This window comes from Sorex fumeus, unplaced genomic scaffold (assembly GCF_029834395.1).
Source record: "Sorex fumeus unplaced genomic scaffold, SorFum_2.1 ptg000042l, whole genome shotgun sequence".
Lineage (NCBI taxonomy): Eukaryota > Metazoa > Chordata > Mammalia > Eulipotyphla > Soricidae > Sorex > Sorex fumeus.
This window is the reverse complement of record NW_026606099.1, coordinates 1,039,671-1,054,539: the sequence shown is the minus strand read 5'-3', so window position 1 is coordinate 1,054,539 and position 14,869 is coordinate 1,039,671. Positions and strand designations below refer to the sequence as shown.

The following is a 14,869-nucleotide window of genomic DNA, read 5'->3' as shown; positions in this document are numbered from 1 at the left end:
ACCATGTGGTGCCAGGGATCGAGTTCAGGCCTCATGTAGGCAAAGCATCTGCTCTGCCGCTTAGCTTTCCACAGGCCCTGAAGTTCTAAGGTCAGGGCTGAAACGGAGCACAGTGGGTAGGGGGCTTGTCTTGCATGCAGAGCCCAGATGGAACCCCCAGCACCCCATACTTTTTGCTCTCCTTTAGTCTCTGCATTCATTGGTTCCCCCAAGCCCAGCCAGAAATGATTCTTGAGTACAGAGCCAGGAGTAAACCCTGAGCATTACCAGGTGTAGCCCCAAAACAAAAACAGAACACTTTATTCCTTTTTTTTTGGGGGGGGGGGGTCACACCTGGCGATGCAAGGGGTTACTCCTGGCTGTGCTCAGGGGACCATATGGGATGCTGGGAATTGAACCCGGGTCGGCCGCGTGTAAGGCAAACACCTACCCGCTGTGTTATCTCTCCAGCCCCAAAACAAAACTTTTTTTTTTTTGCTTTTTGAGTCACACCTGGCCATGCACAGGGGTTACTCCTGGCTCTGCACTCAGGAGTTATCCCTGGCGGTGCTCAGGGGACCATATGGGATGTTGGGAATCGAACCAGGGTCGGCCGCATGCAAGGCAGACAGACGCCCTACCCCCTGTGCTATTGCTCCAGCCCCAACAAAACACTTTAAAAGGTACCTGTTCTCTTGCTACCTGAACCCCATCTTCCCCACATTCCCATCCTAATGAATACTTTGCCAAAAGCAAAATGTACTCCAAGAGGAAATTTTGAGACTTTTCACAACCCTTCAAACACTAAGCAATGGGTTCCGAACAAAATTTGAAGCCTCAGAGTTGAGGGGGCAGAAAGGGACCCATTATTGGTGCTACTGGACTGCATCTATTGTGCTCAATGTCACGGCTTCTTCTCACCTTCTGGCTTCGGCTTCTTTGGGGGCTATACCTAGTGGAGCAAAGGAATCATGTGGTGCTCAGAACCGAACCTGGACCTTCCACATGCAAAGCACGCACACTAGCCCTTTGAAATACCTCCAGTTCCCTACTTACCATTTTATAATGACCTGTTTGGGGTGGAAAAAGGTCCTTTTGGTTGTTTTCACTCCAGGAAGATATCTCCAGTACTGTCACGATTTAAATTAGCAGGGCCAGAGAAATGGTCACAGGAGTTGAGGCATCTGTCTTAATACGACTCACCCTGCTTTAATCCCAAGCACCAAATATGGTTTCTGAAGCAACACCAGGTGTAGCCTAAACCCACCCTCCTCCCCGCCCCCCCCCAAAAAAAACCCCAAAACACTAGGGAATGACAGAGATGACACAAAGGCCTGGAGTGCAGGTCTTACGGGAGTCTGGGTTCAATCCCCAGCAACGCATGGTCTGGAGAGCACAACCCCACCCAGCACTGCCAGGATTAGCAGCTGAGCAAAGGCAGGTGTGGCCCAAGAATCCAAACAGTGGGTGCGTAATAAATGCTCAACACATTTAAAATATAGTAATGGGGGTCTGCTGTTCAAGCTTGTGTACCCCCAAACACATATTTTGCTTATCAGTCTTTTTGCCTATCCTACTCTGGAGACGCCTAGATATTTTCTCTCCCTCGTTTTTGGGCCACATCTCCTATATAACCCACAGTGCTCAGGGGACCGCTGGGGATCAAACCTGGGTCAGCCGTGTGCAAGACAAACACCCCACCTACTGTACTCTCTCTGTAGCCTCTCTCTCTGGTTTGGGGGCCACATCTAGCAGTGTTCAGGGCTTATTCCCGTCAGGCTCAGGGGACCATATGGGATGCTGAGGATCAAATCCTAGTTGGCTGCGTGCAAGGTAAGTGACCTGCCATACCATCACTCCAGCTTGCAGTGCTCTCGCGAACACACACTTGCCACATTCTCTTCTGACATCTTCTCACATCTAAGTTTGAATAATAAGTATCTTGGTACACACACACTATCCAAGTTCAAAGTTCAATACCCAGCACCACATACAGTCCCCTAAGCACCGCAAGGAGTAAACCCTGAGGGAGCACCGCTGGGTGTGACCCCAAACTCAAAATAAATTCAAAAATAGACAAAACCGATGATGAGGGTTTGGCCACTGCAGAGATTCGGGTGCTGCCCGTCCCCTTCCCTTCATGTCCTTTCTACGTTAGGAGACCGGGAGGGGGTGCTTCCCTGCCTGCGGGAGGATCGATTCCCAAACGAAGGGGTCTGTGGGATGAGAGACCAAGGTGTTTCCTGGAGAGTGGCCCAAACCCCAGAGCACTTCGGGAAGAAGGGGAATGCAGGCAGCGGCAGACCCTGGAAAGCACACAATTCTCATCAGTGCTGAACCCGCTTCGGCTGCTCAGGGCAGGACGGCAGGGCGCAAACGGTAAAGATGAAGTCAGGGACATGCCGCTCCCAGGCAGACACCCTCTGCGAGCAGGGGTTAATCGGCGGGGGGGGGGGGGGGGGGGGGGGGGGGGGGGGGAGTTGCGTCAGCAAGGAAGCGCAGGCATGAGAAGGCCACACACAAGAGAAGTCTTGACCAGAAGGGGGAGTGATGCTGAATTAAGAATTTTGAGAGTGGAGTAAAAGGTTTATTATTAGTGCAGTCAACACCATGGAACAGCACATGTGACACAACCAGCAACCCGCAGAGACACTAGTGCAAAGGGTAGGGAAGCCTTAACTGAGCTTCCTGGCTCCATCTGAGGGGTGCCAAGAGGGTCCGGGCCCTTGGTAAGGCAGGCGGGGGGAGGGGAGTGGAAGAAATGGAGTAATAACCAGATTAAACATAGCAGCGTTTTCAAATTCCTGAGCACAGTGTCCTGGAGCTGGAACATCTGACCGTTCCTCACGCTGTGCCCCTCACTTTTGCTGACTCCAGTGGCGCTCGGACCTAATACACTCAGGCTGGTGGCAACCTGGCCTGGCCTTCTGCGATGGGGCGCTGTGAGGTGGTGACAGTCTCCTCCCACTCCCACCTGCATCTGAGCATCATCACATTCACTTCCTCTCCCCTTCCCTGGCGCTGCCATCCCCCCGGAGTCAAGGAAGGGCTGGCCCACAGTGGCGTGGAGGAGGGACAGGCACAGCTTCTCCTCTGGATACAATTTCCCTCCCGTCTGGCCTGGAAAGTGTAAACTGTCCCCGCGTAGGAAACGGGGTGGAGGCTGGGGCGGCTGCCTACAGGGTGGGACCCTGCAAGGGCTGGGAGCAGTTCCTGGGGAGCGCAGGCGTCCGATGCTGGACCCTTCCACGGGCCACTGGAGTCAAAAGCAGCTCCTTGTCTCCATGGGTTACGGAGGGTTGAGGCAGACATGAACTATTCAGCCAAGGACGCCCTCGGCCCTTCCAACATTAAAGCCAAAGGTTGTGCTGAAAAGCAAAAAATACAAAACGGTCCCACATCCCTGTCCCTCCCTAGCCAGAATCCCCACGACAGGAACAGCAAAAGAAAAGTTTTACATTTTGTTCATTTTTTTTTCTTTTTCCTTTCTTAAAAAAAAAAAAGTAAATAAATTAAATTGTCTACAATGTGGCTGGGCTAAAAAAGGGTAGCCATAACTAGGCCATTCTACATATATAAAAAAAGACTTAAGTGGGAGGAAGGGAAGAAGTAAGATATAAACAAACAATGGCCAAAGGAAATGATCAGAGGAACTACTGGGATCCCGGGGCTGGAAGGGGCTTAAGGGAACGCACAAGGCTGGGCCACAGAAGGCAGAGCCCGGCCCATGTCAGCAAATGCCAGCGAGCTGCTTCTTGCTGAGAAAACTGACCCCAGCAGACCGAACCCCCACTACCAGAGAGGTACGGGAAAGAAGAGCTCGCCTGGCCGGTCCCTCCCGCCCAAGCACCTGCACGCGGCGGCTGCACAGGGCGCGCTTGGCACAGAGGCCCGGGTCCCCAGCGTCTGCTCCCGACTGCCAGGGCTCTGGGCGCACCCCTTCCGTTTCTTCAGGATCTCTGCTCCCCAGAGCGCCTCTCCAAATGCTGTCCAGAGACGACAGGCCTGCCTCCTCCGCCTCCCCGGTGCGGGAGCACGACTGACCCTTAGTCTCCTTGATCGACTGCGATCCCGTCGAGCAAATGCTTATCTGTGCTTTCTGAAAATATATGGAACCCGAGGCAGGAAAAACGGAAGAAGTGGGCACTTTGCCAACCGGACCAAAAATTCTGAATCTTCCATGTCAGGGGGAAGGAATTAGGCAAAAGGAAGGAATCTGGGTTTCCCACCTGAAAGGTGGGGCAAGGCGCCCCGCCCTTCAGTGCCAGAAGGGCAGGGGCAAGAGTGGCCGCGTGGAGGCCACAGTAGTAAGGACAGGCGGCAGGACCCAGGGTCCGGCTGCTGCAGGGACGGATTCTCTGCCTTCCGTCTCTTCCTGACGTCCCGTCAGCCTCTCCTATATTTCTTCCACGCCGTGGGCAAAGATCATGACCAGTCCGGGCTCCTGCACCATGTCGTCGCCCATGTGCTGGTTCTCACAGGCCATCACGACCACTGCCTGCTTGCCAGGGATGCGCTTGGCCACGTAGTTTTCGTAGTAGCGCCGGTTCATCTGTCTTGTTTCCAGCGTGGCCAGACCCTGGGGCCAGCTCCGCTCGTGGGCGTTTTCGATCAGCTCATTGACGATGGAGGCCGGACAGCCACTCTCCACCAGCGAGCGCTTGATGACAGCCTGGAGCACCGCGTCAGGGGTCGAGATCATGCCGCCCCAGCGGGTCACTCGCGCTGGCTGCAGGGAGTTCACCCACCTGCGGATGAAGTGGGCGGCAGAAGTCATTCCAGCTTCTTTTCTGCAGGTTCTTTCTCCCAACCCCAATCCTCACCCACCCTGCACTCGGCTTACCCCCGTTCTCCTGTCTTTCCTCCCATCACTAGATGGGAGGAACCTGCAAGTATTCTCCAGTCGTTCCCATCCGAATCATTCCTTAGATTCCACTCCTGCAGGAACCCTGTTCTTTTCCTTTAAAATCCCAACTGCCTAGTGCGCGCCTTGTGCCTGGTGTATGCCAAGTACTCAACAGTTGGTCAGTGACGGACTCCACCATCCCGACCTGTGGCACAAGGATTAGTCTAGAAACTGAACGGGGCCCCAGGACTGAGAGGCAGCCCAGATTTTGCTTGTTTCAACTGCACATTTATACCGCTTTCCTGCAGAGGCACTCCCCCACCTCTTCGGATTGTGAAAAGACGGGGATGATTATCTTCTACTTCTTTCTGGCCCTCCGAGTACACCACAGCCCTTAATGCAAGGCTTTGTACGTCGTAGACACTCATTCTGGATAACCTGCGACTCTGGGTCAGCGCTCCCTCCCACCAACCCGAATGACCCGGGTCCTCTACCGGGCTCTAGCCGTCCCCTTCTTTTTGCAAGGGAAAGGCAGCAGCTCCGGCCCAACCCTCTCATTACCCTCGGCCACTCCCCGTGCCTCCCCTGCTTTCAGAGCTCTGCCAGAACAGGAGTGAGTGACTCCAGGTCCCAAGTGACACTCACTCTAGGATCTCGTTGTACTCAATGGTCTCCTCCAGATTCTGAAGGTTGGGGTTGACACTGCGAATGGCACGCATGTAGGCCTTGAGCAGCTGAATGTCTCGCTTCTGTGGGAGGCAAGGAGAACCAGGGATGATGCTTCAGGCAGACAGCGGATGAGACAAGTTTCTCGGTAAGGGGGACAACTGGGGCTGGAGAGATGCAGGGCACGCGCTTGCCTAGCATGCAGCACCCCTTTGTATACAGCAAGGCAACTTCACAGAGGAGGCATTTAGCAATGCTGGGGAAACTGTTTTGCTTTTCTGTTTCTGAGCCACACCTGATGGTGCTCAGGGCCTACTCCTGACTCTGTGCTGGGACCACTCGCAGCCTGCTGAATTTGCTCTCTAGCCTGTGTTGGGGGAGAGAGAGTGAAGAATACGTGTTTTAAGCCACATCCTGCAGTGTTTAGGGGTTATCATGGCTCTGCACTCAGGAATTAGTCCTGTGGTGCTCGGGGGAACCATATGGGATGCTGGGGATGGAACCCAGGTTGTTCGCATGCAAGACAAGCGTTCTAATCATTGTACTATTGTTCCAGCCCTGGAGTGTTGGGGGAACTTCCCCCCCCCAATATACATTTTTTTGCTTTTTCGGTCACACGCAGCAGTGCACAGGGGTTACTCCTGGCTCACGCACTCAGGAATCCCTCCTGGCGGTGCTCGGGGGACCATATGGGATGCTGGGAATTGAACCTGAGTCGGCCTCGTGCAAGGCAAATGCCCTACCCGTGGTGCTATTGTTCCAGCCCCCAGGCGAATTTTTAAGAGAATGACATTAATGAGATAAGGGGAGCAAGAAGCACTCCAATCGGATCCCCTGCGGAGCCGCAGGACAGTCTGCTCAGCCAGGCTCATCAGCACAGGCACCAACTCGCAGGCTGTGTTCTCCCCACATTCTGAGTCCTACCTGTTCCGCCAGCTGGTGTTTGTGTTCCGCTGAGGTCTTCTCCAGCTCTGCGATCCGTGTCTGCTGCTGCTGGACCACTGAGCGCAGGTGCTTAATGCAGTTGTGGTTTGGCAGCTCATCTTTGGGCATTTCCAGGCTGTGCCCATAGTGGGAAAAGGAGAGGAACAGGACTGGTTAGTGGGAAATGTGGGCAGAGGGAGAAAAGTGCTGAAAGGGCTTTCTCCAACCCCAAATTTCTAACACTTGTTCCGAATTATTGTTGGGCCTTCTCCAAGCAGTTCTCCAGAGCTCCAGGGGTCCCTCTTGGCAATTCCCGGCCAAGTCGGCCTTCAGTTTGGTGTGAGGGTTTGCGAATGTGCTGCTTGGAGGGTCCTGCAATACGGGGGATTACCCAGGGCCAGACCCGGCAGTGTCAGGAACCACAGGGTGCCCAGGATCAAATGCGGTCGGCCACAGGCTCGGTGTGTGCCTAAGCCCTGTCTATCTCTCCGGCCCCCATTTCTTCATTTCTAACAGCCAGTCCTCTTTGGCTCCCGCTAACCCTCTTGCTATCTGCTTTCCCAAAGCTGCTTTCCCTCTCTGAGACAGAGTTTAATCTTCCACATAGCTCTTTCCTCCTACAGAGCCTACTTGTGTGTGGCTTTCTCTGAGAAGCCTCAGACCACAGTCCAGCTCTCAGCCATTAATCCCGTGTTTCACTGAATTCAAGAAAGGAAGATGTAGGGCAGGAGGAAACGTGAGGCAGCTAGAAATCAGAGCCGACTCTGACAAAGAGGGAGCGCACTGGAGTGGAAGGGAAGAACAGAGCAAACCGGTCTTTGGTGTTATTACACAGATCACCAAACAGTTCCTATTAAACCACGGTCAGAAGGCCAGGGATGTGGCTCGAGTGGCAGGGCACATGCAAGGCCCCAGTCCCACCAGCTGTGGCCCTCACAACATAAAAAAAAAAAAAGCAAGAGCAAAAACACTGTACTCGGGGGACATACAGCAGCGTCCTTGGCGAGGGAGTCAAACTACACCTGCCCCTGCCCCAACACATAGAAGCCGACCCCGGCTAGTAAGCAGGAGAGTCACAGGCGGGGCCTTCGCAATGCAGGCAGGGGGGAACGGTAGCTCACCCGCAGCCCTGTTCACAGGTCACAGGCCGTTTGGGGTTGTGCTCACAGTCGCTGAGGTGAGACATGAGGTTGTCAAGCCGGACAACAGCACTACAGCCAAACACAGCGTTGTCACAGGCGATCTGCAGCTTGGACAACATGTTCCGCATGATACGAGGGACTGGACGCAGGTGGGCGACGGTCACTACGCTCCGGTCCACGGGGCAGGTCTGCTGCTGAGAGAACCACTGGGTGATGCAGGCGTTGCAGAACGCATGCTCACAATGAGGTGCCTGCAGGGGAGAGCAGGGCGAGAGGAAGATTAGCTGGAGCCCAGAATCCCACCGGCTCTGAATCCCAGTGTCGAGCGCCGAGGTTCCTGGGCCCTGGCAAAGTCGAGCTCTATTGTGGGCCCTGGTGCAGACTTTCAGATGCATCCTGTGTCCAAAATTAGAGATAAGGAAAACGGTTGTAAAAGGCTAGCTGATAAAAAGGGCTGGAGAGACAGGACGGCAGACAGGATACTTTCCTTGAGTGCATACTTCCTTGCATGCAGCCGACCTCAGCTCAATCCCCAGCACCACCCTGTGTCCTGAGCAACCACCAGGAGTGACCCTTAGCTGCAGAGCCAGCACAGCTGGGCGTGGCCCAAACACTACATAAATAAATACATGATGTAATAACTGGTAGAAATAATATTCCAGGACAGAAGACATGAGGATGTTCAATATTAATTGTTCTGAACTGCATACACAGTAATTGCCAAATGAGTCTGGAGGAGGGAGAGGGCTTTCCAGGCTAAGTCAATCAGGGCAGGTATTTATGAGGGCAGAGTTCAATATGCAGCCGTGGACGGAGCTCAGCACTGGAACACGTACTTCACGAATGAGAGGTTCTGGGTTTCATCACCACACCAAAATTATTTTTGATATGTGTATCAAATTTATGTATAGAGATATATGCCACTCCTTTTCTGGTTGCCAGGGATCAAGCCCCGGGCCTCACACATACAAGGCAAGAGTAGTATCACTAGGCCACATCCCAGCCATAGGATGAATTTTTCTGTTGTTTTTGTGAAGCCAGAAAGTTGTTATTGAAATTTATTTAGAAAGACGTGAGGAGAGAGAAAGAGAAGTACAAGTTCAAGAGAGAACATAGGCTTCTCCAGCATGGAGACAGGCAGGCAAAGAAACAGACAAGCCACGGTAGAACACAGGCGAACACAGCAGAACATGGTAGCACAACGAGCAAGTTTTTTTTTGTGTGTGTGTCACACCCAACAGTGCTCAAAGCTTACTTCTGGCTCTGAACTCAGGGGTCAATCAATGCAGGCAGGGCTCAGGGACCAAACCGGGAGAGGATGTGTGCAAGCGAAGCACTCTACTCTCTGTAAAATTTCTCCAGTCTGAGCCTTTTTTCCCTTTTCTTTATGGGAGCCACATCTAATGGTGCTCAGGGCTTACTCCTGGCTCTGGGTAGTTTGGGGACTATATGGGGTGCTGGGGATTGGCTGGGTGCAAGGCAAGTGCCCTCCCCCCATCCTATCTCTGGCTCCTGTTTTATGGCTCCTGTACTTTCTAGAGGCCACGATCCAGCTCAGAACTTGCCTAGGGGCCCTGAGGGCCGGTGCATAGGGGGGAGGTGGGGGAGAGGGAGAGGGGTAAGTATATTGGTATACAGGAGGTAGTTGTGGGCATGTGTTATACCCTTGAGCCATTATCCTGCCAAGATTTTTTTTTCTTTTTGTTTTGGGGCCATACCTGGCAGTACTCAGAGCTTACTCCTGACTCCTGAATACTCCTGCATTCAGGGACTAATCCTGGTGGGGATCAGGGAACCATATGGGGTGCCCCGGATTAGAACCCAGGTCAGTCACGTGCAAGGCAAGTGCCCTACCCGCTATGCTATCACTCTGGACTCCTAAAATCTACTAATTTCTTTTCTAAGTACTGGGGCAGGGAGAGGGGGGTCAATCTCAAGCCCCCCCACACGTGACACTCACTGAGACATACACTTTGCATAGGCAAGGCAAGGCCCTTTGTTCAATCCCTCTCACTACAGGACCTCCCGAGCACTGCCATGTGTGGCCCCGTAACTAACAACCCAAAAATGCAAACTGGATCACATCACACCTCCGATTTAATCTGGATGTGGTTTCCCATTGTACTTAGATCCAACTGGGGATCCGACTTCTGCTGGGTCGGGCCCTGTGTCTCCTCACCTCACACCCTCACACCACGTTCCCAGTCCCTGGGAGCTTTGCGTTAGCTGCTCCCCTTTGCTCTTCCTCTAAATCTGAGCATGACAGATCTTATCATTCAGGTTGCAGTTGGGTCTTTGTTCTTTGGGGCACACCCACAGTGATGAGAGGCTACTCCTAGTTTAGTGGGTTAATCCTGGGCCTCCCACAGCCAAAGCACGTGCTCCAATCCTTTTGAGCTCTCTGGTCCAAAAGTATATTTTATCCCCAAAAATGTGGAAGTCAACTCATAAAGAGTCATCAGTAAGGGATTAAGTAGATGCAGCTGAGTATTCTCAGGCCTGTGGGCCAGAGCAGTAGTACAGAAAGGCCGCTTCAGCCGCAATCCGGGCTAACAATAACTGGCACCCTGTAAGGCCCTCAAGAATCCCGCCAGGAATAGCTCCTATGCATTGTGGTGTGTGGCCGAAATACCCAATATAATTTTAAAATTATAAAATGAGGGGGCTGGAGTGATAGTACATCGGGTAGGGCATTTGCCTTGCACATGGCCAACCCGGGTTCAACCCCCGGCATCCCATATAGTCCCCCAAGCGCCGCCAAAAGTAATTCCTGAGCGCAGAGCCAGGGCCCTGAGCATTGCTGGGTGTGACCCAGAAAGAAAGAAAAAAAAATTCTAAAAATGAGAATTAGATAAGAAAGGGAAACACGGGAAGACGGCATTGGTGTGGTGGCAGGCTCTCAGCGCTCGTAACATCTGGCTGATAGGGTCATACAAAATTTCTGCATGAATGAAAATAAGTGCCCTTTAAATACTTTCTCTCAAAGAGTGCCTGTAAGCAAAACCTGGTGCCCATCATGGAACACTGGCTGGAGTGGGTCTTGTTAAGACGGTGCCAGTGCAGCCGAGAGCACTGAAGTTGGCAGAGCTACCACAACTCTTGGCACTATGGGCAGCGGGCCACGGCAGCAGCAGCAGTTTTGCGCAAATGAATAGTGCTCTTCAGGTCCAACCTGGCATCACTGCAGTGTGTGGGGCCCGGAGTTGAGGGGGCTCCCTGGGTTCCCATCATGGGGTGCCGGCTCTGGTGGCCCCAGAGACTCACTGCCGGCAGGGCATCCCTGCCACTACTGTTCCCCAGAATCAGCCCTGGCTGCTGGTGCCACCTGCAGCATATTATTACGGAGGAAAATCTCCCAGAGTGCCTATTGGCTGGAGACCTGACTCGAAGACAGGGGTGAGTGCTCCCTGGCCAGGTTCTGCTGGACTGGTGGTGACAGCCCACCCTGAACACCCGCGAAGGAGTAGCACCCCTGGCCCTGGCCCTGGTCTGGCTGGGGCCGCCTCTGCTGTCACCACTGGGGCCCAGAGGACGCAGCACCACCAGCAAGCCAAGCTGGACTTGTTGGACGAGAACATCAGCAGCCTGATCGTGCCCTCAGGCTTCCTGACATCCCAAAGTTGTCACTATGCCTCGGGCCAGACCAATGACTTGGGACCAAGTTTTTCAAGAAATTAAACCGCCAAAATTTAGGTTTGCGGGAGCCACGTCCACAAACCACCTCCGGCTTCACCATGCAAGTTTATTTTCCAGAGACTCATTAATAAATCTTGAAAGACATCAAAAGCTGCAGCAAATCTCAGACCTATGTATGGCTGAATAATCTGGGACACAATGGAGGGTGGTGGATTAGCCCAGTGACTGCCCAAATCGAGCCCCCAGTAATTGTTTGATCCCATTAGCCAAAATAGCCACCATGACCCTGGCTAGACTCTACCATCTCGGGACGGACCTCACCAAGATATTAATGTGCTGAAAATTTGTGTATGAGGATTTTGTGACTGAAATCTCCAGGCTTCCTTGGAATCGGAATGGGCTACCTCCCCCCATCTCCCTGTACTTCCAGAAGCCCCTGTAGTCACATCCACACTCCAAAGCTGCCACCCATGTCAAAAAAGCTACTCCAGCTTTATCTTCCCAATAAAAATACTGAACTCCCTGAACAAACACGATGACTGCTTAGTACCTGTATTGCAAACCATAATGAAAAAAGGAGAGAGAAAGAAAGTAGAAAAGGGGGTGTTGGCGGATGTCAGGTGGGAAACTGGGGACACTGGTGTGGGAAATGTACACTGTAGAGGGATGGGTGTTGGAACATTATATAACTGAAATCCAATCATGAATAGCTTTGTAATGGTATATCTGCAATTATTTGGTAAAAAAAAAATTTTTTTTTTATGTAGGAGTACTGCTATTTATTCAGCCACTGATTAGGCTGATTGAACTGTGTATGAACTCCACCTTACTTTTTTCCCCCCATTTTTTATAATTTTATTTATTGAATCACTGTGAGAACAGTTACAAAGCTTTCAGGTTTAAGTCTCGGTCATACAATGAAACACCCATACTTTCACCAGTGCCCATTCTCTACCACCAAAACCCCCAGTATACCCCCATCCCACACCCTCCCCCTCCCTGTGGGGCAGATGATTTTCAAATTACTCTCTCTATACTTTGATTACATTCAACATTTCGACACCACACCCTCCATTGTTATTTGGGTTTTTACCCCAACACTCAGATCTGCCGAAAAGGCAACAGTAGACAATTTGTTTTCTATTTCTGGTTATGAATAAAATATGATGTCACGTGGCTGCAGTAGTGGCTGCGCAATTTTGAAATTCCAAAATTTTAACAATTAAATCCAGAGGGATTTTTTGCCAAAACCTGCTGGATTCCAAGATTTGTTCCTGAGTCTCTGGGATCATGGCCATTAAGCAGCTTGATCAGGAGCCAGAGAGGCCGTTTGTAAGTGGTAACTCGGGGTGTCATTGGGATGGGGAGAAAAGGGAAAAAGACAAATAAATTAAAAATAAGTAAATAAATAAAATGGGGAAAAAAATGTTCTCAGGGGAGAGTGAAAAGTATAGTGGTTACAGTGCTTGCCTGGCACGTGGCTGACCCAGGTACAATCTCAGGCATTCCATTTGGTCCCCCAGCACCACTAGGAGTAATTCCCTAAGCAAAGATCCAGGAGTCAGCCCTGAGCACCACAAGGTGTGACCCAAAATCAAGAAAATTTAAACAAAGTTAAAGAAAAAATCATTCTCAGACTAGAAAGCTAGCTCAATAGGCTAGAGCACATACTTTGCATCTGGGAGTTCAGAGAACCAATCCACCTCCCTGCCCCTGCCAGCAATGGTCCTCAAGCACTACTGAGAGTGACCCCCTAGATACCAAACTAGGCATGTCGAGCATATGCCATGCATGCAAGAGACTTGGGTTCAATTCCCAGCATCACGATCCCCTGAGCACTGATACAGGAGTAGTCCCCAAACCAACACCACCTCCACAAAACAAAGAATTCTCACTATGTTACTATTTGACACTATTTTAGTATCTTACCATATGAATTTACTATCTAATAAAAAGCTTAAATAGGACAATCACTATCCCTAGCAGAAGCCCTACCCTAGGAAACCTGGCCTTATGAGATATTCCAGGCCCAGTCCTCAGAAGCAAACCCTGGAGGCAGAGGGTGGCTGTGCCTTAGTCACCAACTCTACCTGACTTCTCGCTCATGATTCACTTCCAATGATTATGCAGAAAACAGCCCAGGCCCTGCCAGGGTGGGAAGTGTCACCCCCTCTGCGCCCCCACTAACCTGACACCACCAGGCTAGCTTGCTCCGTACCCAGGCACTGTTTCTGAGAGCAACAGGAAGCAAAAGCGTAGGCCTGGGGCTAGCTGCCACTGAACACAGTCTGGTTTTGCTTAGCTCCTGGGTGGGACTGGAAACTGGAGAGTAGAACAGATTCAAAGATTCCAGGGGAGCTGCTGAAGTTACAGAAACAGTTGGGAGGGGCCACCACACTGCAGTGACTGGTGTCTGGGTTTGGAAAACACAATTATCTTGAGTTAGTCAGTAGTGGCAAAGCATTAATAAATATATATAGAGTGAGGGCAATAAGGATGACGTGCAGGATGACATCCCGCCAACACAGCAGTAAAATGATTAAGAATTCAACTCATGGGGGCCAGAGAGAGCACAGGGGGTAGGATGCTTGCCTTGCATTGGCCAACTGGATTCGATCCCAGGCATCCCATATGGTCCCCCAGGCACCGCCAGGATTAATTCCTGAGTGCAGAGCCTGAGTGCAGAGCCAGGAGTAATACCTGAATACTGCCAGGTGTGGCCATTAACATCCCATCCCCCCCCCAAAAAAAACAACACAAAACCAGAGAATTCAACTCAAGGAGTCTGGAGAGACAGTACAGGAGTTAGAGCATTTTATCCCCAGTACCTCATGCCCCCTCACCCACCCACCCAGCACTGCCAAGAGTGACAGAGCCCATAGGAGTCCCTGAGCACCAAAGGGTGTGCACTGCACCCCCCCCCAATAAACAAAACAGAGAAGTGGCCTATTGAAGGTGCAACTTTTTTTTTTTCCTTTTTGGGTCACAGGGGTTGCACAGGGGTTACTCCTGGCTCTGTGCTCAGGAATTACCCCTGGCGGTGCTCAGGGGACCATATGGGATGCTGGGAACCCGGGTCAGCAGCGTGCAAGGCAAACGCCCTACCCGCTGTGCTATTGTTCCAGCCCCAAAGGTGGCAACTTTCACACCAAAAGGAAGAGCACATGGCTGCATCAAAAGTTGTTTTTTGTTTTTTTTCAATAAAGGTAAAGGTAAAGGCCCTCCCGTTGATCGTCGATTTGCTCGAGCGGGCCCAGTAACGTCTCCATTGGAGACTTTGTTGTTACTGTGTCTGGCATATCGAATACTCTCGGTAGCTTGCCGGGCTCTCCTACAAAAAAAAATCCTGCATGCTACACTGTACACTTGCTATACCTGGCTACACCAAGGCATCAAAATACAGTAAGGGTTTGGGGTGGGTACCCAGGAGTGAGTCCTGAGTGAAGAGCCAGGAGTATCTGAGCATAGATAGCTGGGTATGGTCCAAACCACATCTCCCTCCCACCACGCCCCCTGCAAAAACAAGTACAGAGATAGGCTTGAGAAAACCTGCAGGATGCTTGCCTTGCACCTGGCCAAGCAGGGTTCAGTTCCTGGCATCATAAATGGTTCCCTAAGTACCCAGGAGTGATCCCTTAACCCTGAGCACAGAGCAAGGAGTAAGCCCAAGTACTGA

At 51.7% G+C, this 14,869-nt stretch overlaps 1 protein-coding gene across 3 annotated transcripts in view; it reads right to left on the bottom strand.

The window, feature by feature from the left end:
* Positions 1-2,544: 2,544 nt before the first annotated feature.
* Positions 2,545-14,869, bottom strand: part of RNF41 (ring finger protein 41) — a 43,560-nt gene continuing 31,235 nt past the window's right edge. For 2 of the 3 annotated variants that reach the window (XM_056120066.1, XM_056120067.1), the window contains 4 exons: positions 7,537-7,808; positions 6,416-6,551; positions 5,471-5,574; positions 2,545-4,727 (listed from right to left, as the gene is read on the bottom strand). In XM_056120066.1, coding sequence (XP_055976041.1) covers positions 4,376-4,727; positions 5,471-5,574; positions 6,416-6,551; positions 7,537-7,808 — 864 coding nt within the window. In that variant the 3' untranslated portion in view covers positions 2,545-4,375. The remainder of the gene's footprint in view (positions 4,728-5,470; positions 5,575-6,415; positions 6,552-7,536; positions 7,809-14,869) is intronic. The other variant, XR_008793286.1, reaches the window with a different exon arrangement.